General features: G+C 42.6%; 1 protein-coding gene across 1 annotated transcript in view; it reads right to left on the bottom strand.

Annotated features, from left to right (window-relative positions):
- The window catches only part of SERINC5 (serine incorporator 5), a 1,123,885-nt gene that overhangs the window by 561,860 nt on the left and 538,301 nt on the right, over positions 1-23,724 (bottom strand). The window contains exon 3 of the mRNA XM_044063720.1: positions 7,460-7,638. Coding sequence (XP_043919655.1) covers positions 7,460-7,638 — 179 coding nt within the window. The remainder of the gene's footprint in view (positions 1-7,459; positions 7,639-23,724) is intronic.

Below are 23,724 nucleotides of genomic sequence, written 5' to 3'. Positions count from 1 at the left end.
GATCTTTCTCCATAGTGCCTGCTTTCACCTCTGAAAATTTTGTATACTTCCAAGTTCTTTTTGGCCTTGTTTATTAATTTATGAAATTCAGTGCTTGGCCTTGTCTATCAGTTTATTCATGAAATCCAATGCTTCTTTACTATTTCTCAACTGGGAAGCAAATACATTTGCTTTTGCAATGTTCTGAGGGTCTGGTGTTGGCTTCCACTGGACTGGCTTCATGATGGGAAAGACCTTGTAGAAAATGTTAAGACTCAAAAGTTACCTCCATACACCACTAAAAAAAAAAAAAAAAAATTTGGTAAAAGCAGACATCATATAATAAGTTTTGAAAAAATATCTAAAAACTTACTATAACTAATTTCTGATGAAGACATATGGATCTTTCCCAATGATGGTTTCAACTACATGCATCAAGGTACAGCTGGACAGTTGGAGTAGTCCAGCTATCTAGTTTTAACAGGCGACACTAAGAGACAATTTTGCAATATTCTCAGCAAAATGACCAGAACGGACATCAGCCAATTTAGTCATTTATGTTTGAAAACCAAGAGCGGTCTTGTCTATATTTAAACTTCCTTAAGCCTTTGTTCCTTTTTATGACTGGGAGTTTCCCACTACAATCACCTGCACAGTCCTCAGGAAAATCATAAGAGTGCTTCAAGATCACAGCTCTTTAACAGGCAGGTGTGTGTGTGTGTGTGTGTGTGTGTTCCGTCTTCATTTTGCACAACGTTTGTTTCTCTTATCACACAGCATTAAGAGATGAAACCCTTACAAATTTCATAACCCATATCAAAATAATGTTTTCCTAAACAATAAAGGAAGATTGAGTTTTTATCTTAAGGTGACATCTTACGACCACACCTAATTTTTCAACATTTTACTATCCATAATTCTCTCTACAACAGTAACAAGCAGCAAAAAAAAAAAAAAAAAAAAAACACAGACAAGTAACAGCTAAATAATTTTCCACATTAAACAGTGACGCTAACTACCAAAAAGTGCAAGGGAACACTTAGACCTAGAGAGGACACTGAGCAAGGCACAAAACTTAACAAAAAAAAAATGAATTATTTGAGCTGCACTCTAGATTTGATATCAGGAAAAGAAAAAACGATAATGTGAGCCAATTAGTAAGCTTTACAGCAAAAGCTTAGCACAAGTTAATGCATGAGATTAAAAACCGTGAAGCTACTTTAACAAGTAAACAATATGATTAGCACAAAATAATCACACATACATGTTTTCTTTTCTCTCAGCTTTGCTGTCCAAATATCTAACCCTCTATTTATGTACCAGAGATGAAAATAGACAATTAGTTCTGTGATAAAGGAAATAAAAGTAATTGTATAAACAGTAAACGCTTGTTGTTTATATGCAGAAAGTACAGTTGTGTACACTTACCATAAATGTAGATGTTCGAGTGTATTCACTGTTGCAGTTATTACATTTGGGTAATCCTGCTGGCAGGTTGCCCTCAGTTGGCCTGAATTCCAAAGTCCTGGGTCCTGCGTCGGCTGCTATCGCCCCTTCCCTGATGTCAGGTGGTCAGGAGTGTAAAAGATGCGGTCAACGACATTTTCTTTAGTTTTTCTTGCCCCAGATGTCAGGTGCCCCCCTAAAAGGGTAGCCAAAACATACATATATATATATATATATATATATATATATATATATATATATATACATACATATATATATATACATGCACCAATAGAAACTTTACCTTCATCTACAAGCAAATACACCACATAGGTTGTATAAATCAGAGAAGGAAAGATAGGTTCCATCAGAAGAAAAAGGGGGATGGCGGGTGGGTAACCTGGACTGCAACAGTGAACACACTCGCAAGTGTACACAACTGTACTATGTTCTTCGTATTTCACTGTTGCAGTCCCAAAGCTATGGATGGGAGGCTGGAGCTAAACAGCATTAGGAGCGGCTATGAGGCCCTGCAGAACTGCAGTGGCAAAGCCTGCCCTGGATTTAGAGTAGAGGGGCAGATGATAGTGATTTGTAAAGGTGTGCACTAAACTCCAAGTAGCAGCCTCTAAAATGCCCTTGGTTGGTACTCCCCCAAGAACGGCTGCTGAAGTGGCTGCAGCTCTGGTTGAATGTGGCCTAATGCCCTTAGGCACTGGCTTGCCATGGTGTAAGTAGCAGAAACCAATTGCAGTGGCCTATCCACTTTGAAATTGTCTGCTTTGAGATAGCCTTTCCTTGTGATCCTGCAGCAAATGCCACTAGTAATTGCTCTGTCTTTCTGAAAACTATGGTTCTGTCCAAGTAGAATCTAAGCTGTCAGTGTACGTCCAAAGAATGCAGAATTCTTTCCCCCTTGTTCTGTGGATTTGGATAAAAAGTTGGCAAATGAATAGTTTGGTTAAGAGCCACACTGGACACCACCTTAGGCATAAATGTTGGGTTTGTCCTCATTGAGACCCTGTCTGGATAAAAAATGATGAAAGGTTCCACCTCCATGATTGCCTGTAGCTCTGAAACTCGTCTTGCAGAAGTTATTGCTAGGAGCAGAGCTGTTTTCCAAGATAAAAACTTTATATCAGCAGTAGCCACTGGCTCAAAAGGAGGCAGGGTGAGTTTTTCCAAGATGTAGTTGAGGTCCCATGCAGGCATTGGTGATCTCTTGGAGGCCTTAAAGTTTTGGCTCTTCTGAGGTACTGTTTTAATAAGGGATGAGAAAAGATGGGTGGGCTCTGTATTGCAATGAGCCGAAATGGCAGAGACATGAATTTTAATAGATGAAAAAGACAGGCCTTTGTGCAGCATCTCAGTTAGGTATTGCAAAATCTGAGGAATATTTGGCACAGCTGTATCAGTTCCTTGGTGCCTGGTTCCAAGCACAGACTCTTCCATTTTCCAGCATAAGATTTTCCAGTACTAGGCCTTCGGGCCTCCAAAATGACATCCATCACAGCTTTACTGAGTGGTGTGTTTTGTTTGACTACATTATCCGCCATGCTGCCAGGTTTAAAGTCCTGAGTTGGCTGTGCAGGATCTGATTGTTTTGCTGGGACAGTAGATGAGGCATCAAGCTGGGCATTGAGACAAGTTCTTAAGGATTGGAAACCAGTACTGGCGGGGCCAGTCTGGGGCGATCAGTATCATTTTTGGCTTCTCCTGTCTGACCTTTAGGAGTACCTTGGGCAGTAGAGGCAGTGGGAGAAAGGCATATACTGATAGGGTTTTCCAGCTGAAAGGGTGTCCATTTTCCATGCTTGTCTATGATAAGTCCTTGTGCAGAATATTTTTAGTTGGTAGTTGTGAGGGGAGGCTAATAGATCTATGTCTGGGCATCCCTATTTCCTTGTTATCATGCTGAAGACTTGTGGATCCAGCTGCCACTCGTGGGGATCCATGAGGTTTCTGCTTAGTTCGTCTGCCAGAGTATTTTTCCTTCCTGGCAGGAATTGTGCCTGCAGATGTACTTGGTAAGTTAATGTTGTGTCCCACAAAGTCATGGCTAGTCTGCAAAGGGGGTAAGAGTGTGTGCCCCCCTGCTTGTTTATATACCACATGACTGTGGCGCTGTCTGTCTTTATTAGTAGTTGTCCCGGATGAAGTAGGTCCTTGAAGGCTGTCAGGGCATTCTAAACAGCTAGCATCTCTTTTTGATTGATATGTAGATGCATTTGGGTTGAGGACCATGTGCCCTGAATGCATCTTCCTGCCATGTGGGCCCCCCAGGCATAATCTAATGCATCTGTTGTTAGTGTCTGCCTGGCTGGGGGTAATGTGAATGGCTGTCCCTTGTTTTGGTGACAAGCCTTTGCAGACCATCGAAACACTTGTTGTAGGCAGGGAATAAGAGTAATCATTGTTTCCAGGCTGTGGCAATGTTTTGAGTCCAAACACTTTTTAGGTACCATTGAAGTTTCCTCATATGCAGTCTTGCATATGGAATTAGTAGGATGCAGGATGCCATGCAGCCCAAAGCCTGCAGAATTTTTCTTGCAGATAACCGGACCTTTGTTGCCAACATTTTGAAATAGGTAGTCAGTTGCCTTTGTCTGGCATGAGATAAGCCATCTGGGACAGTTGTATTTAAGCTTGCACCCAGGAATATTATCTCTTGAGAGGGTACAAGTTTTGATTTCTTTTCGTTGACTGTGTACCCTAGGCATGTTAGAAGTCTTTGCAAATACGCCAAATGCTGTACAAGAATGTCTTTGTTCTCTGCTTGAATTAGACAGTCATCCAAGTAAGGATATATTTGTATTCCTCTTTGTCTGCAGAATGCAATTACTGGTGCCAGGCACTTTGTAAAGACCCTGGGCAAAGTAGATAAGCCAAAGGGCAGTGCAGAGAACTGATAATGCATTGAGCCTGCCTGGAATCTGAGATATCTTCTGCATAACTGTCTGACTGGGACATGCAGGTATGCCTCTTTTAGGTCTAAAGTCACCAGCCAAGCGTTCTTGCCCAGCATGGGCAGAAGCTGCTGCAAAGTCAACATATTGAAATTTGGTACATCCAGGAATGTGTTCAGAATAGATAGGTCCAGTATTGGTCTCCAGGTCTTGTCCTTTCTGGGTACCAAGAACAGTCTTGAGTAAAATCCTTGTCCCTGCTCTTGCTCTGGTACTTGTTGAATGGCCCCCATGTCCATGAGGGATGATACTTGTTTTTGTGCCTCTGCCCATTGATTTTTTGGCAGATCTGGCCAGCCGTTTGCCTTTGGCAGGGTATGAAAATGGAACTTGTACCCTTGTGACATGATATTTAGAACCCACTTATCCTCGGTTATAATGTGCCAATTTTGAGAAAAAAGTGCTAATCTTCCCCCTAAGGGTGCTGCCAGGAGATAGGTACTTGGTGCAGGCAGGGGAAGTCATTGGGACTGTTTCCTGTATGGTTGTGATTTGTCTTCTCCAATTTTGGAGGCAGAAGCACCCCATTGCTTTGACCTGTAGGAACCTTGCGCCTGGGATCTGCCTCTAGGGCATCTGGATCTGCCCCTTTGAGGTCTGTCTGACACAGGAAAGGACCAAGTCTTTGTATGCCAGTGTCTACTAAACCTAGGTGGCTGTACTTGTAAAAAATCTTTGACAGTTTGCATAGATTTAGCTTTGTCCTCCATTTTCTTTAACACCTCCTCTGCCTTAAAACCAAAAAAGTATCTTGCTGTAAAGGTGCTTCTAATAATTTAACTTTGACATGATCAGGCAGACTTTGTTCCTTTAACCAAGCATGCCTCCTAATTACAGAACCCGTAACTGCGGCCCTGCAGGAGGCCTCCAAAGAATCAAAACCACATTGCAAAGTATGCTTTCCAACTTGTTCAGCTGCATGCAATAAATCCTGCATTTCCTTGTTTTCTGCACATTCAGAGTTTAATAACATTTTCTGTTTAAGCAATGCCATGACATGTTGCTGATATCTGAGCATATGAAATGGACAGTTTAAGGCCCTTATAGCCAAGGTAGCAGATGTGTAAACCTTTTTTCCCCCCATCTATCCAGTGCCCAAGAATCTCTGTCAGAGGGGGTAGGGTTTTTTGCAGCGGAAGCCTTAACTCCTTTGGGACTTTGTGAAATAGTTTCTGGGTCTACAGCTGGGTTTTTAAAAAGGAATTTATGATAGTCATGAACCCTGTAATATCTGTCAGGCTTAACAGGAGCTGGAGGTAAGGAGTCAGGGGTAAGACTAGACTCCAAAAACACATCTACAATATCTAATACAGGTGGAATGGCTAATGGCCTGTGTTGAGGAAGTAAAAGGAAATCCCTGAGCCTCTTTTTAGATTCTGAAAAATCTTGGCTCTCCCAGTGAAAATGCTCCCTCATGGTATGCAAGGTTTCCCCAAAAGAATAGTCCTCTGGAGGAGAAGCTAAAGGAATAGATTCTTCAGCATCAGAATCCTCATGGGGGGGAAGAGAATATTCCTGATCAGAAGAGGAATCAGAAGAAATAGAAACTTGATCTGAAGATTCATAGTCAGTCTCTTGTCAAGGCCTCTTATCAGGAGGGGGATGGGAACCCCTGATCAAAGTAATTAAGTCTTCGGCCATTTTGAGCATCTGTTTTTTGGGCATAGAGGCCTGTCTACGTTTCTCTAGAGTTTGTTTCTTTGCTTTAGAAGGTGCTTTAGTCTTTGCCTTTGAAGCTGAGGTTGGCTTAATATAAAGATGTTTAGGTCTGAATACACCCTCAGAAGCCGGTGCCTGCTCAGCAGCTCCGGACCCATCTGAAGGAATAGTATCCGAGGCTCCAATACTATGAGTTTCCAGCGGCATGGCCGACTCCACGTGGGAGTCGGTAGCGGGCTGCGACTCTAAAGTAGCGGGCGTCAGGGGCTGCGAACCAGCAAAACGGAGAATGGCTTAGGAGAAGCTTAGTCATCGTTTTTGGGCCTCGGCTGTTTGTCTCTCTTCTTTTCTTTGCGTTTTTTGTGAACTCCGGCAGTCAGATGGCTATCCGATGACATTTGTGGATAATTAAATCGGCGTCCAAAATAGTTTAAAGCAAAATCATACCGACACTTAATAGTGCGTTGGTTAAATCTAGCACACAAACGACAACCAGCAACGTTGTGATCAGGGCCTAGGCAAGGAATACAGTAAGAATGAAAGTCTTTACGAGGTATTTGCTTTCCACAAGAAATACAATTATTAACCTTTTCTGACATCGGTCTGGAGCAAGAAAAAGTTTCCCCAACGGGGTACTTAGCTTTATTGAAGATTTCGGATCTGAAACTCGAAGACGAAAATCTCAGGAGTCGGCCGACCGACACTTGCAAACTGCTTCTGCTTCGGGCACCGCGGCAAGAAAGAGTAAAGAAAATGGCGTCGGCCGCATCTTTTATACCCCTGACGACCTGACGTCAGGGAAGGGGCGACAGCAGCCGACGAAGGACCCAAGACTTTGGAATTCAGGCTGACTGAGGGCAACCTGCCAGCAGGATTACCTAAATGTAATGACTGCAACAGTGAAACATGAAGAACATCCATTACAATTGCGCAAAGGTATAAAGCTATGTGCTTCTAGCAAACTTGATCTTGTAGTATTAAATTTGATCTTCAATTTCCATTTTCAAGCAATGCTACTCTGAGCAAGTAACTTGACCAGACTAATGTGCCACAGTCAACCCTGAAAAAAAGGACTTTTGACTTCTCGGCAAATTAACAAATCATATTCTATGAACATTCTATGAACATACATTCCACTAGCAACAACTAATAAAACTTTCCACTGGTATGGGAAGTCCGAAATAGAAAAAAATATACCTAGGAAAAGTACCATAAGGCACAAGTGATCCTGTAACTTCAATCTACTGATGGACCCTTATAAGGTCTAACTATACAAGTAGTAAACAGTAGTGTTGTAAAGTCCCCATTTTTTTAACTTGCAGACTGAGGCACTTTATAAGATCTGATTTTGATTGTAGTACCATAATGAAATATCTCCAGAGAAAGAACAGCAAATAATAAATACTTACCCATTATGAATATAAGCCCGGCAGCTTTTGCTGGTTTTCACATTGATGGTTAACAACCAAAAGACAAAGAAGAAACAGGCCATGCCAAAACAGACCCTGTACACTGCAGAGTAACCAACTAACTTTTCGCATTTTGGCCCAGCATGAATGGTCGTGCATATATCTTTGTAGAATGGAATCTGTCAAAATAAGAATCAGAATAAATTTTCAGGAGTATTAATATACTATTAGATACGATTTTTAATAGTAGTATACTTTTCATACTGCTGTAAACTTAGATTTTATGAAAGAAACTTGCTAGTCATGTTAAACTTATCTTTGATTTTGGCCACCACAAATTAAAACTATTTATACAAGGAAAAGTACAGTTGTGTGTGGTACTCACCATAAATTAAGTGCTTATCAGAATGCTAGACTTACCTGGTATCTCTCCAGACACCTTGACATTAAATTACTCAGCAAGGAAACTCTTCACAAGCTCAAGCTCCTCCCAACCCATAACCCCTTGTACTGAAGGGAAATCTCCAGATCAAGTAATAAGACTAATTAGCTACGTCCCAACCGAAAAGAAGTATATAACCTCAAGATTAAGACCTTAGAAGGAAGACTAGAATGCAGCTTCTCTGTAGATACCTTAGTGAGTGACGTTTTGGATGGAGAAGGTAGGCAGGTCATTCCAGTCTGTGGACAGAGATCAGATAAATTGAACATGCTGGCAAATACATAACTTAACTATTTTTCTGATCCTGTCAGGATACTAGAATAAATGAACAGAAAGCCCAGGTGACTTAGGGTGAGACTTAAGCCAGAAAACCTCTTAGAATGGTATCTCCAAAAGAAACTCGTGCCCAAGAAAAAGGTACTGAAGACAGAATATTTATCAAAGATATGCACGAATGACCATGTAACAGCCACTAAAAGGTCTTCCAAAGGGAGATTACATAAAAAGGCAGCTGATGCAGCCTGAGATCTAATAGACTGCACCTTCAGGCTAGTGACCAAGGGTTTTACCAGGCAAGCATAAACAATGAATTACACAACTGCATAACCATACAACCTTTCTTACCTGGCAAAAAGAATACTAACAATTGCTCATCCTTTCTGAAGTCCTTTGTACAATGAAGGTAAAAAAACCTGCCTATAAACAGCTGATCAATGAAGCTAATATTCTCCTTTACTTGAATATTTAAGAAAAAAACAGCAAATTCAATGATTAACTTAAGTTGGTTTGAGTAGCCACCTTCAGCACACGGGACAGTGCAGTCCAAAGTCTGATTCTGTCTGGATGAAATGCAATGTATAGATATTGTGAAGATAAAACGCAAAGTTAATAGATTCTTCTGGCAGAATTGATAGCTACCAAAAGCTCAGTTTTCCAAAACAGAAATTTTACAGGTACAGAGCTGGCTGGCTCAAAGGTGATTTAGTTAATCTCCCCAAAACAAAATTCAAATCCCAATGTCAAGTAAGCTGTACCAGCGGTGGTCTGAAATGAAAGACCCCTTTGAGAAAGGCTTTACACACCTTGTAAGATGCCAGTGAGGATATTCGAAACCCCATATAATGAAATGGCTGCAAAATGGACTTTGTGGAGTAACTGTCACCTTTCTTGAAAAGGCCTGCTCGAAAGGTAAGCATGCTATCAGGGAGACTGATGTAGGACCTTTTTTTCACTTTAAGACCAAAAGCTATTTTTTTTTCCTATTTGCTTTTATTAATTAACTTGTTTAGGGTCTCTGTGATCCAGTAATCAGAACTATTTTGCAGGGAACAGCTGGTTTCTGGCTATCATTGGGAGCAGAGAAATCATGCAATTAAATGTAGGGAGTGTGCATCTGTGTGAGGATGTCCAGACAGGTATGACAGTAGACAAGGTTACTGTTGAAGAAGGTTTTTTTTTTTGAGATGAGGCCACAAGGGGAACATCTGGCAAGGCCATAATGAGGCTATGAGAATGACTTGTGCATTGCATGCTTAAGCTTTCTGAAGGAATAAGGTTATCAGAAGAACTGGGGAAACAGCATGTAGGAGGCCTTGGGTCCAACTGTGGGAGAATGTCTCTCGATGTCTGTCCTCTTTGAGGAAAGAGGTTGGAAAATATTTGGCAACTGGTGTTGAATGGTGAAGCAGAGAGACTGCAGCAAGGTCTTACCCATCTCTGAAATATATCAACACATATCTCCCTGTTGTGAGACTGTTCAAGTTGGAGCAATACTTGCCTGCTCAACCTGTCCTGGCCCCAGTATGTGCACCAATTTCTCAAAGCAGTGCCATGTTACAGCCCATTTCCAAACCCACATGTCTTCTCTGCATGGGGGAAGGAGCGTGTTCTGCCTTGCTTATTTTTATAACATACAACTGCCACATTGTCTGAGAGTATGGCTACCACAGCCCAAGAGAATCCTGAAATGCCTGCAGCTTTAAGAGGACCACACACATTTCAGTAATGTTTATGTGCAGTTGAGCTTCTTGTGTAATCCATGAATCTTGAACCATCCTGTTCAAATAATGCCCCCACTTCAGGATGGACAAGTCTTTGGTTAGGGTTCCTATTATGTAAGTGAATGCTTAAAGTTGTGAACGCTGTTTAATCGAACGTGTTTACCTGAAATGGCGAAATTGCAAAAGCACGGAACAGCGATTTTTCCCCAGAGAAAAAAATCACTGGCCCGTTTTCGGGACTTTGCTATTTCCTCCACTGTGGTGCGATCTCAGAGTTGGTATATTTAAGTAGGGGTGTGGGGTGTAAAGCCACCCACTTTATGTTGCGTTTTTTTTTTTTTTTTAACGGATCAGTGATTTTTTCCCTGGGAAAAAAATCTCTAATCTGTGTGTTCGGCATTTTGGATTTTCGAAGTGTTTGGGTCGATTATACAGTGTTCACAATTTCATGTATTTGCTGATATAATATAGACCTTTTGGTTATTGTGGCAGTAGGTTCTCGAGCAAATGGGGTACCAATAGACAAGTTTTGTGGTACCATGCACCACAAACTCTTAACACAGGCTTTTGACAGTTTTACTATGAGCATCATTAGTGGAAAGGTCTGATGCCACTGACTTCTGGTATCAGTGGCATCAGGCTAGAAGAGGCCATCAGCCATTGCACCTTGAGAAAAGCCGCTGCTAAAGGTTGTGATTATAGTAGGTTGGAAATTTTTCTTACTATGAATGACATCCTGTCCAGCAGTAGTTTTGCTTTTTGGTTGTGTCCAACTGGCAACTATAAAAGACAGATTTGATGATAGAGCCAATTAAAATTTGGACATGTTGGCCATGTCCACAAAGTTAGATAGACCCAGAGTAAGTAGTGACTTGCCAACAGGAGCGTCTCCATAACATGTGCTGCTAAGAGCCAGCCATCCAGGTACAGAAATATCCACACTCAGAGGAGTTGCATATGAGCTGAAATAGGAGCCATGCACTTGGTTAACACCTGGGGCTGTAAAGAGTCTGAAGGGCAGGGCTAGAAAATGAATGACCAGCTCCCACCTGGAAACATACGAATCCCCTTGATATCTTGGCTACTATGATGTGTATGTATGCATCATGGAAATTCAAAGAGGACATCCAGTCTCCTGCCTGCAGGGGTGGCAGTATGGAATGTATAGAAACCATCCAGAATAACTACTTCACAAACTGGTTTAGCTGACTTGGGTCAAATGAGTCAGAGGTTCTTTGTCTTTATGGGCGCCAAGTACCTAGGGTGACTAGCTCTTAGCAGCCCGTTATTATGGAGACGCTCCTGTTGACAAGTCACTACTTAGTCTGGGTCTATCTAACTTTGGGGATCATGGCCAACATGTCCAAATTTTAATTGGCTCCATCACGAAATCTGATTTTTATGGTTGCCAGTTGGACACAACCAAAAAGCAAAACTACTGCTGGACAGGATGTCATCCCCAGTAAGCAAAAGTTCCAACTTGCTACATAATCACAACCTTTAGCAGTTGCCTTCAGTGCGTGACAGCTGAGCAGCTTTTCATGATTCCTACAGATGAGAATCTTGAAATGATCTCAAAGTCCTGATGGTTGGGACCACCTCTGTCACTTGAGTGATACAAAGTCCCTTCTCCCACATGGGCCCCAGTCATGAAGCTGTCTGTTCTGGGGCTGTTGGGACTTAATGTACCATAGGTTTTGGACTATTTTTGATTCCTTTGAAAAGTCCCTTGAGAGGCTGAAAACTTTATCATTAGCTGTGAATGTGTTGCCCCTCCTACCCACACCACAGCAGCTTCTCCTTCACTTGTAGCCCACACAAAGAGTTACCATCAAAGGAAGCACTGATGAATATCACCTTAAAATTGGCCCACACAACCCCCAGGCTTTCCATCTCATTGCCAAGAAATAACCCGTCACTTTCAAGCTGCCCCATCCATAGTGTCATGGGTCAAACGCATGGTCAGCAAGGAGAAGAAACTTGCTGTTGTCACTTGGATTTCCAACTATGTTCTCAGGTCATCCGCAGGCAATTGTTTCAGCTATTTTGTCTGGCAGGTACCTCTGAAATTTGATTAGGTGCACCATGTAGATCAAGACTGACTGAGAAGGTACTGGATACAAACACCTTCTTCCCTAGTAACGTACATAATCCTGGACTCTCTATTTGGAAGCTGAATAGTTTGGGCATTCTCTGCCGTCTCTTTTCCGATGATGCCAGCTACTATTACAGTGTCCACAAGAAGTCCTTTGCTCCAGTGCCATCTATTTTTTGGGGTCTGCAGCACTCTGTCCAGTTTCTGTGGAATCTCTACTGCCACATCTGGTTCTTTGCAGATTTTGCAATATACCATGTCCAGCCAGCTTTTCTGGCAGTGTCACTAACCAGGCCTCTAGGGAAGAGGGCTTGTAGGCCTTCTGTAAATTTAATACTCTGGAGAGGTGAGGGAGGTCTACATGCCAGTATCCCTGTATCATCATTTCTAGGATGTCACCAAAGTTGGAGTCTTTTGGAGGGGATTTAGGCAAGATCTTCCCTTCATCGAGATCTATACTTGATGTGGAAGACTCCAAACGGAAGTTGATGGGTTTCCTCTTACATTGCCTCTTCCTAAGGGATCTAGGAGAGCTATCACAGCTCTCCTGGGAAGAAAGCACCCTACGTCAGTGTAGGGCAATGAGTTCCTCTGTCCTGTTGGAGAGGAAATGATAAAATGGTTGAAGGATCCATCTTGCTAAGAATCTGATTTGGGTCTCCTCCGAGTCGTACGATCCACTGTTGTATTTGAGACCAGAATCCAGAATCAATAGCACCAAACAGGCCAGCTCCAGCACAGTCAAAACAACAGTCACTGACAAAAGCTCTGGGGTCTAAACAATATATTTTCACTGCCAAAAGGTTGAATACCAAAATGCTCCGTCATCAACAATGCCCCAGATAACATCAGAGCTGATGTTAACACCGGAGGCTCGATGCAGATCCCCTCTGTCCTAGTGGCTCCCAGCATCAGCACAAAAGAAACGTTATCTGCAAGCACCACAGGAATAGATGCAGGCTTCAACACTGACTATCGCCGCTGATGCCAAGACAGTCCCACAGGAGGAAGAACTGAAGGGTTTGAAGATTATATTTCTTGGCCACCAAGGGAACTGCAAGGGCTGAGACTAAACCATACTGTAACTGGGCTTTAATGAAGGCCTATATCATATCCTCTCAATCCAAAGGGGTAGGGCTCGTAATGGACATGAAGGAACATGAGAAAAATAGCAGCCAGTCTAGAAGACATAAACCTAAACGATTACTGCTCTGATTAAAAAATAAATAAATAAATAAATGCTATCTTGCTCCTCTGCACCAAGCTGGTAGTATCAGACATCTCCAGTTGGGGACAGGCAAAAGACCGGATGGAGTTGGCTGCCAATGAAGGTCCAAGTTGAGGAAGAAAGTAAACAATCCTGGTGACCTATGGTGACGTCTTTTTCCACCATTTCTGAACAAAGTAGCCTTTTTAACACCAACTTTTCTGGCAAGTGTGTGAGAAACACGAAGAACATAGTACAGTTGTGAACACTTACCATAAATGTAGATGTTAGAGTGTATTCGCTGTTGCAGTCATTACATTTGGGTAATCCTGCTGGCAGGTTGCCCTCAGTCGGCCTGAATTCCAAAGTCTTGGGTCCTGCGTCGGCTGCTATCGCCCCTTCCCAGTCAGGTCGTCAGGGGTATAAAAGAAGCAGCCAATGCAGTTTTCTTCAGTTTTTCTTGCCCCAGATGTCAGGTGCCCCCTAAAAGGGTAATCAAAATTTATATATATATATATATATATATATATAAAAATGCATGCACCAATATAAACTTTACCTTCATCTACAAGCAAATACACCACATAGGTTGTATAAATCAGAGAAGGAAAGAAAAGTTCCAGCAGAAAAAAGGGGGGGTGGCGGGTGGGTAACCTGGACTGCAACAGTGAATACACTTGAACATCTACATTTATGGTAAGTGTACACAACTGTACTATGTTCTTTTTGTTTCACTGTTGCAGTCATTACATTTGGGTAGAGTCCCAAAGCTATGGTTGGGAGGCTGGAACTAAACAGCATTAGCAGAGGCTATGAGGCCCTGCAGAACTGCAATGGCAAAGCCTGCCCTGAATTTAGAGTAGCGTGGCAGATGATAGTGCTTTGTAATGGTGTGCACTGAACTCCAAGTAGCAGCCTCTAAAATGTCTTTGGTTGGTACGCCCCTGAGAAAGGCTGCTGAAGTGGCTGCAGCTCTGATTGAATGTGGCCTAATGCCCTTAGGCCCTGGCTTGCCATGGTGTAAATAGCAGAAACGAATGCAGTGGCCTATCCACTTTGAAATAGTCTGCTTTGAGATAGCCTTTCCTTGTGATCCTGCAGCATATGCCACTAGTACATGCTCTGTCTTCCTGAAAACTTTGGTTCTGTTCAAGTAGAATCTAAGCTGTCTGTGTATATCCAAAGAATGCAGAATTCTCTCCCCCTTGTTCTGTGGATTTGGATAAAAAGTTAGCAGATGAATAGCTTGGTTAAGAGCTCCACTGGACACCACCTTAGGCATAAATGTTGGGTTTGTGAAATGTTCCAAAGCCATGAGTGCCTGTAGCTCTGAAACACACCTTGCAGAAGTTATTGCTAGGAGTAGAGCTGTTTTCCAAGATAAAAACTTTATATCAGCAGTAGCAGCTGGCTCAAAAGGAGGCAGGGTGAGTTTTTCCAAGACATAGTTGAGGTCCCATGCAGGTATTGGTGATCTCCTTGGAGACCTTAAATTTTTGGCTCCTCTGAGGTACTGCTTTAATAAAGGATGAGAAAAGATTGGTGGCTCTGTATTTTAATGAGCCGAAATGGCAGAGGCATGAATTTTAATTGATGAGAAAGATAGACCTTTGTCCAGCATCTCAGTTAAGTATTGCAAAATCTGAGGAATATTTGGTACAGCTGTACGAGTTCCTTGTGCCTGGTTCCAAGCACAGAATCTCTTCCATTTTCCAGCATAAGATTTTCTAGTACTAGGCCTTCTGGCTTCCAAAATGACATCCATCACAGCTTTACTGAGAGGTGTGTTTTGTATGACTACATTATCCGCCATGCTGCCAGGTTTAAACTACTGAGTTGGCTGTGCAGGATATGATTGTTTTGCTGGGACAGTAGATGTGGTATTTGGAGGTAAGGTCCAAGCTGGGCATTGAGACAAGTTCCTTAGGATCGGATACCAGTACTGGTGGGGCCAATCTGGGGCAATCAGCATCATCTTTGGCCTCTCCTGTCTGACCTTTAGGAGTACCTTGGGGAGGAGAGGCAGTGGAGGAAAGGCATATACTGATAGATTTTTCCAGCTGAAAGATAGGGCGTCCACTTTCAATGCTTGTCTGTGATAAGTCTTTGTGCAGAATCTTTTTAGTTGGTAGTTGTGAGGGGAGGCAAATAGATCTATGTCCGGGCATCCCCATTTCCTTGTTATCATGTTGTGGATTCAGCTGCCACTCATGGGGATCCATGAGGTTTCTGCTTAGTTCGTCTGCCAGAGTGTTTTCCTTTCCTGGCAGGAATTGTGTCTGCAGATGTACTTGGTAAGTCAATGCTGTGTCCCACAAAGTCATGGCTAGTCTGCAAAGGGGGTAAGAATGTGTGCCCCCCTGTTTGTTTATATACCACATGACAGTGGTGTTGCCCGTCTTTATCAGTAGTTGTCCCGGATGAAGTAGGTCCTTGAAGGCGGTCAGGGCATTTTGAACAGCTAGCATCTCTTTTTGCTTGATATGTAGATGCATTTGGTTTGAGGCCCATGTGCCCTGAATGCATCTTCCTGCCATCTGGGCCCCCCCAGGCATAATCTGACGCATCCGTTGTTAGTGTCTGCCTGGCTAGGGTAATGTGAATGGCTGTCCCTTGTTCTGGTGACAAGCCTTCGCCCACCATTGAAACTCCTGTTGCAGGCAGGGAATGAGAGTAATCATTGTTTCCAGGCTATGGCAATGTTGAGTCCAAATACTTTTTAGGTAACACTGACGTTTCCTCATATGCAGTCTTGCATATGGAATTAGTAGGATGCAGGATGCCATGAAGCCCAAAGCCTGCAGAATGTTTCTTGCAGATAACTGGGCCTTTGTTGCCAACATTTTGAAATAGGTAGTCAGTTGCCTTCGTTTGTCTGGCGTGAGATAAGCCATCTGGGCAGTTGTATTTAAGCTTGCACCCAGGAATATTATCTCTTGAGAAGGTACTAGTTTTGATTTCTTTTCGTCGACTGTGTACCCTAGGCATGTTAGAAGTCTTTTCACAAATGCCAGATGCTCTAGAAAAATGTCTTTGTTCTCTGCTTGAATTACCCAGTCGTCCAAGTAAGGATATATTTGTATTCCTCTTTGTCTGCAGAATGCAATTACTGGTGCCAGGCACTTTGTAAAGTCCCTGGGCGCAGTAGATAAGCCAAAGGACAGTGCAGAGAATTGATAATGCATTGAGCCAGCCTTGAATCTGAGGTATCTTCTGCATGATTGTCTAACTGGGACATGCAGGTATGCCTCTTTTAGGTCTAAAGTCACAAGCCAAGCATTATTGCCCCGCATGGGCAGAAGCTGCTGCAAAGTCAACATATTGAATTTTGGTATATCCAGGAATGTGTTCAGAATAGATAGGTCCAGTATTGGTCTCCAGGCCTTGCCCTTTCTGGGTACCAAGAACAGTAGAGTATCCTTGTCCCTTCTCTTGCGCTGGTACTTGTTGAATGGCCCCCATGTCCATGAAGGATGAGACTTGTTTTTGCGCCTCTGCCCATTGATTTTTTGGCAGATCTGGCCAGCCGTTTTTGGCAGGGTATGGAAATGGAAACTGTAGCCTGGAGACACTATATTTAAAATCCACTTGTCCTGGGTTATAATGTGCCAATTTTGAGAAAAAAGTGCTAATTTTCCCCCTAAGGGTGCTGCCAGGAGATAAGTGCTTGGTGCAGGCAGGGGGAAGTCATTGGGACTGTTTCCTGTATAGTTGTGATTTGTCTTCTCCAACTTTGGATGTAGAAGCACCCCATTGCTTTGACCTGTATGAACCTTGTGCCTGGGATCTGCCTCTACGGCGTCTGGATCTGCCCCTTTGAGGTCTGTCTGACACAGGAAAGGACCAGTTCTTTGTAGGCCAGTGCCTACTAAACCTAGGTCACTGTACTTGTAAAAAAATCTTTGACAGTTTGCATAGATTTAGCTTTGTCCTCCATTTTCTTTAACACCTCTTCTGCCTTAACACCAAACAAAGTATCATGCTGTAAAGGTGCATGTAATAATTCAGCTTTGACATGATCAGGCAGATTTTGTTCCTTTAACCAAGCATGCCTCCTAATTACAGAACCCGTAACTGCGGCCCTGCAGGAGGCCTCCAAAGAATCAAAACCACACTGCAAAGTATGCTTTCCAACTTGTTCAGCTGCATGCAATAAATCCTGCATTTCCTTGTTTTCTGCACATTCAGAGTTTAACAAAATTTTCTGTTTAAGCAATGCCATGACATGTTGCCGATATTTGAGCATATGAAACGGACAGTTTAAGGCCCTTATAGCCAAGGTAGCAGATGTGTAAACCTTTTCTCCCCATCTATCTAGTGGCCTAGAATCCCTGTCAGAGGGGGTAGGGTTTTTTGCAGCGGAAGCCTTAACTTCTTTGGGACCCTGTGAAGTAGTTTCTGGGTCTGCAGCAGGGTTTTTAAAAAGGAATTTATGAGAGTCAGGAACCCTGTGATATCGGTCAGGCTTAACAGGAGCTGGAGGTAAGGAGTCAGGGGTCAGACTAGACTCCGAAAACACATCTACAATGTGTAACACAGGTGGAATGGCTAGAGGCCTGTGTTGAGGAAGTAAAAGGAAATCCCTGAGCCTCTTTTTAGACTCTGAAAAAACTAGGCTCTCCCAGTGGTAATGCTTCCTCGTGGTACGCAAGGTTTCCCCAAAAGAATAGTCCTCTGGAGGAGAAGCTGAAGGTATAGATTCTTCAGCATCAGAATCCTCATAGGGGGGAAGAGAATATTCCTGATCAGAAGAAATAGAAACCTAATCTGAAGATTCATAGTCAGTCTCTTGTCTAGACCTCTTATCAGGAGGGGGATGGGAACCCCTGATCAAGGTAATCAAGTTTTCGGCCATTTTGAGCATCTGTTTTTTGGGCATAGAGGCCTGTCCATGTGGCTCTTGAGTTTGTTTCTTTGCTTTAGAAGGTGCTTTATAGTCTTTGCCTTTGACGCTGAAGTCAGTTTAATGTAAAGATGTTTAGGTCTGAATACACTCTCAGAAGCCGGTGCCTGCTCATCGGCTCCAGACCCATCTGAAGGGATAGTGTCTGAGGCTCCAATACCTTGCATTTTCAGTGGCATAGCCGACTCCACGTGGGAGTCGGTAGCGGCCTGCGATTCTAAAGTAGCGGGTGTCAGGGGCTGCGAAAGCACCTCACTGAGAACCGGCGACTGGCTTAGGAGAAGCTTCGTTGTCGGTTTTGGACCTCGGTTGTTTCTCTCTCTCCTTTTCTTTGCATGTTTTGTGAACTCCGGTAGTCGGATGGCTACCTGACGACATTTCTGGATAATTAAACCGGCGTCCAAAATAGTTTAAAGCAAAATCATACTGACGCTTAATAGTGCGCTGGTTACATCTAGCACAAAACTGACAACCAGAAACGGTGTGATCAGGGCCTAGGCAGGGAATACAGTAAGAATGAAAGTCCTTACAATTATTAACTTTTTCTGACATTGGTCTGGAGCAAGAAAAAAGTTTCTCCAACAGGGTACTTAGCTTTATTGAAGACTTCGGGTCCGAAACTCGAACACGAAAATCTCAGGAGTCGGCCGACCGGCACTTGTGAACTGCTTCTGCTTCGGGCACCACGCAGCAATAAAGACTGAAGAGAACGGCGTCGGCTGCTTCTTTTATACCCCTGATGACCTGACGTCAGGGAAGGGACGCAGGACCCAAGACTTTGGAATTCAGGCCGACTGAGGGCAACCTGCCAGCAGGATTACCCAAATGTAATGACTGCAACAGTGAAACATGAAGAACATCTAAAGTTCTTGCAAATAGTGCAGTCACTATCCGAGTGCCCCACCCCTTGAAATATCACTAACAAGTCATACATCATCCTTAGGTAGTATCTTATGCTCACACGCCTTAAATTTTTTTAAGCCTTTCTTAGCCTCCTTAAACATGACTAGGCCTTAGTCTAACTGCTATTCTATGTCAAAAACAGTTGAGATAGACTATGTTCACACAGTACTAATGGCTAAATATTACCACTCACTAACCACCCAGGAAATGAAGTTAGTGTACTTCAGAAGCAGACTGGTGAAGATAGGTAGAATAAATTGGGGATCACAGAAAATAGCAAAAAGGCTTTCAGAAAATTGATTTTAAATGCAAGTTCAGATATAATCACAAAGAAGTGCAAAAAACTGGGTCACTTACCTGAACCATATAGCTTAAAAACAAAAGTTAAGTATTCACCACAATGATGCATCTGTGTTGTCTGGTTTTGTCCTTCCTCAAACTTTGGGTTTTGCCCTATTGTTTACTATCCTAACCCATAACTGCACAGTAAACTTTAGTACAAAGCATATCATCAAGTTTGCAGACGATACTACAGTCATGGGTCTCATCAGGAGAGTGGATGAGAGTGCATACAGAGAAGAGGTTAACACGCTGACTGCCTGGTGTGCACGAAACAACCTTGATCCGAATGCAAGTAAAACAAAACAGATCATCATAGTCTACAGGAAAAGGCAAATATCCCATACACCACCACTCCTGATCGACGGCAAGACGGTGGAAAGGGTATGCATTACCAAATGAGTTCATATCTCTGATGATCTCTCTTAGTCAGGGAACTCCTGCCATATAGTGAAAAAAGCATACCAACGTCTCCACTTTGAGAAGACTCAAAAAGGTGAAACTACCATTCTCAGCACTTTCCACCTTCTACACAGCACCAATTGAAAGCATCCTAACATAAATTTTTTTAGTACGGTATGGGAGCTGTTCGGTCACAGATAAGAAATCACTGCAAAGAGTGGTGCAAGTTGCCAAGAGGATAACCGACAGTCTGCCCACAATCCAGGATCTTTATACATCAAGGAGCCTAAAGGGAGCCAGCAAAATACTAAATGATGCAACTCATCCTGCAAACACAGTCTGTTTATCTGCCTGTCACGTAAAAGATACCACAGTATTTGATGCAGGACAACTAGATTCAAAGATGTTTTTATCCGAAGGTGATCAGACTTCTTGATTCCAACATTAGGTCTGATCACAGACATGTCAAGAAGTTGGGACTTCCCATTCATTTTGCAATATTATTTTATCTATTATTTATTAAGCCCAGCCAACCATTATAATTTATGCTACTAACCCAGGTGCAATATTTTTTCTTTAGCTGCTACTGATGTATGCTAGTTTACCCATAATGTTGTACATGGTTCATGTGCAATATTACAACCTTTACTTTGCTGCTAGATGTGTATTTTTAGTAAGTGTGCGTTTCTAGGAATAACTGTAGCTATGTACTTAAGCATACAGTTGATTTATAAGACGGTGGTAGTATTTATTATATGTTGTTTTATTTATTATATGTTGTTTTAAATGAAGTCTATTATGTGATTTATTTTTTTCTCTGTCCCATGATGTGCTGACCGCATGGGATCTCATTTTATCGACACTTGTGTAGATCTAAATGACAATAAAGTTACTTTTGACTTTGGATCAGATGTCAGATTAGACTACAGTCACTTCTCAGACTTTGGCTTTATAGCACAAGCTCTTCCCCTCACCCATAATCCTTTCCAAAGCCCCAGATTATCTCAGATAAAGTTTCCCCCCTTGATATCAACATGCAGAAATGAAACATAAGAAAGGTATCTGGAGCTAAGTGGGAAAGACCTAAAAAGGGAATTCCTCCAGGTCATACCAGACCACCATATGAATACAGTCTTCCAGTGGAAGTGGGGAAGGAGGGGGGGGAAGGTAAAGTGAGGATGAAAACAAACAACACAGATGCACAATTATAGTGATTATATAACTTTTGCATCTGATGTTGTCTCCAGCTAGTATCAACCCAGGGTGGTCTCATGGAAGGATAATCCTGAGTACATCACAGCAATGTGCTGCCCTTTTCCTAGAAGGTATATCTCACTTGTAATGAGCTATGAAGGTATAAGCACTGGATAAAGTGGAAGCAGCGCAAATGTTACCTGCAGAAATTCTGAAAAAGAAAGCTGAAAAAGTGGAGCCTGACCTTGTGGAATATGCTTATGGTGGTTTTGATAAAGACAAACCTGTTTACAGACATAAGACATACAATCAGGCATCGTATTAATGTAACTTTGGACACAGATTGACGTACCTTGGCTTTTGAAAAAGAAAAACAACTGGTCCACACCTTTGATCTGTGGAGATAAAATCTCAACTGCCTATGTACATCAAATAAATGAAGCATATATTGGAGAGTTTTGGGAAGAACCCTGGTAAATGAATGGACTGGTTAAGGGCTACTTTCGGAAGAAAGGATGGATTGGTGTGAAGAGAAACCCTATCTATATGAAAAATGATATAAAGTGGCTTGGAAGGTAAAGCCTAAATTTCCGAAAATCTTCTAGCAGATGCAATGGCAACTAGAAAATTTGTTTTCCAGGACAAAAGTTTTTAAATCCTTTCCTGAAGGTTCAAAGAAGAGCTGCGTTAAGGCCTGGAGAATAGTCAAGTCCCAAGGAGGGGTATGAGCGCAAACACTTTTTAGGAAGGCCTTGCATAACCCTAAGGGAGGAGCTAAGCGAGAAAGACCGAAAAAGCCACTTGGTTCATTGCTCATACCTTTATAGCTCATGACAAATTATCTTTGTCTACATAAAAACTGCAGTTTGCAACCAACTGTACTTTGACTCTAGAATAACTTGCTCCTTTATGAAAAATAAAAGTCAGAAATTCTAAAAATGCTGGAATGAGCACTGAAAAGGGGTCTAGATTTATTTTGTTAGCCCAGATAGGGTATAGTTTATATTTGCCCTTGTATATCTTCCTAGTGGAGACTTTTTGAGAAGTAACAATGTGTAAAACACGGAAAGAAAGCCTGGACTGTCTAGTCATCTCTGGAAGTGAAGAAACCATGTGTTCAACTTGAGAGCTTATATGTGTCCAAGTGAAGTAGCCCAAAGGGGTGAGTTATAAGATCCAGAAGGGGATTCAGAACTCAAGAAGGGTATATCAGATGAGGTTAGAGCAATGGGAACCCACACTTGTCAAGGCCAGAATCGGGCAATGAGGATTCCCTTCCTCTTTTGTTGATGAGCTTTTTGTAAAAACTTTGATACAAGACCTAAGGAACGGCAGACATAAAGGGGTCTGGGGGGCCAATCGTGGATCAAAGCATCCCTCAGTGGCTACCCCACTGTGGGGGATTAGGGAAAAAACTCCCTGCATTTAGAACTGTGGATAGAGGCGAACAGACAGCATGGCTGGCCCCACTGGCAAAAATTCTGTTCTGCCACTGAAGGATTGAAAGACCACTCATGAGGCACAAGAATAAATCTTCTCAGAATGTCTGCTAAAACGGTAGACTTCCCCAAAATGTGCATTCCTAAAAATGGTTGGAAGAGATCGCCTATTGCCACACGCTGTCTCCTGATATAGGGGATAAGAGTGTGTTCTTCCCAGTTTGCTGATGTACCAGACCACTGACATGTCAGTCTGTATGATGAGGTAGGATGTCTTGAAATGTCTGCAATGCTAGGACTGTCCTCTTCTATAGGGCACTGGTATGAAGATTGGCCTCTAAGAGGGATGACCTGCCTTTAACAGTCTACCCCAGGTAATGCCCCCATCCCAACTGGGAAGCATCCATGGTTACCACGGCCTCGGGTAATGGAAGAACAAAGGAGTGGCACTTCAAAACATCTGGTGCATGGATCCACCAGGATAGCTGCTGTCAGCAAACCTTTGTGATTCGAATGACAGAGATCACGGGACATTAATCTGTAGACCATTGGACCACAACAGTCCATTGTAGTACTCAAACATAATATCTCAAAGGGTTATGCAGGCCACCACGGACTCCAGAAAAGAAGGACCAGCTTGCCTAGTGCTGACTGAAGAGACACTTTTTGCCTGAAGCAGTAATATGGACAATCTGGACTCTGCTTGCCAAGCTACTTGAGAAACTGTGTCCAGATAAGCCCCTATGAACTCCAGGGTTTGGGTGAGAAGAAGGTGAAACTTGTTGTAATTGACTGTAATGCCCAGGTGTAGACATAAATGAGGCAGGTAGTCCCTCATATGTGTCAGTAGATGCCTGGTGGGAGCTGTGAGGATGTAACAAATCTCAGCTGAGCTGCAACACACATATATATATATATATATATATATATATATATATATATATATATTTGGTGAATGCTCCTGGCTGAGAGCCAGTCATTTTCAATTCAGAGTCAACCCCCCCCCCCCCCCCCCCAATGCTGTAGTGAGACCAAAGGGCAAAGCTCTGAATTTAAAATGACTGGCTCCCAGCCAGAAGCAAAGGTGTATCCTGGATCATCTTTCTATTTTCATATGGCAGACCTCCAGGATGCATACTAACAAACACATCCAATTGTCCTTCCTCAAAAGAGGGAGAACGGACTGAATGGTGACCATTCAGAACTTGGAATGTTTGACAAAAATTAAGTGACTTATCTCCAATACTGGCCTGAGGCCTCAGTCTTCTTTGGCACCAAAAAGAATTTTGAATAAGTTCAAAATCCTCATTGGTCTGGTGAGACATCTTGGATGACTTTCTT

This window comes from Protopterus annectens, chromosome 2.part2 (assembly GCF_019279795.1).
Source record: "Protopterus annectens isolate FY-2018-M chromosome 2.part2, PAN1.0, whole genome shotgun sequence".
Classification (NCBI taxonomy): Eukaryota; Metazoa; Chordata; order Ceratodontiformes; family Protopteridae; genus Protopterus; species Protopterus annectens.
Note: the sequence above shows the minus strand (reverse complement) of the source record. Positions and strands in the feature narration are given on the sequence as shown.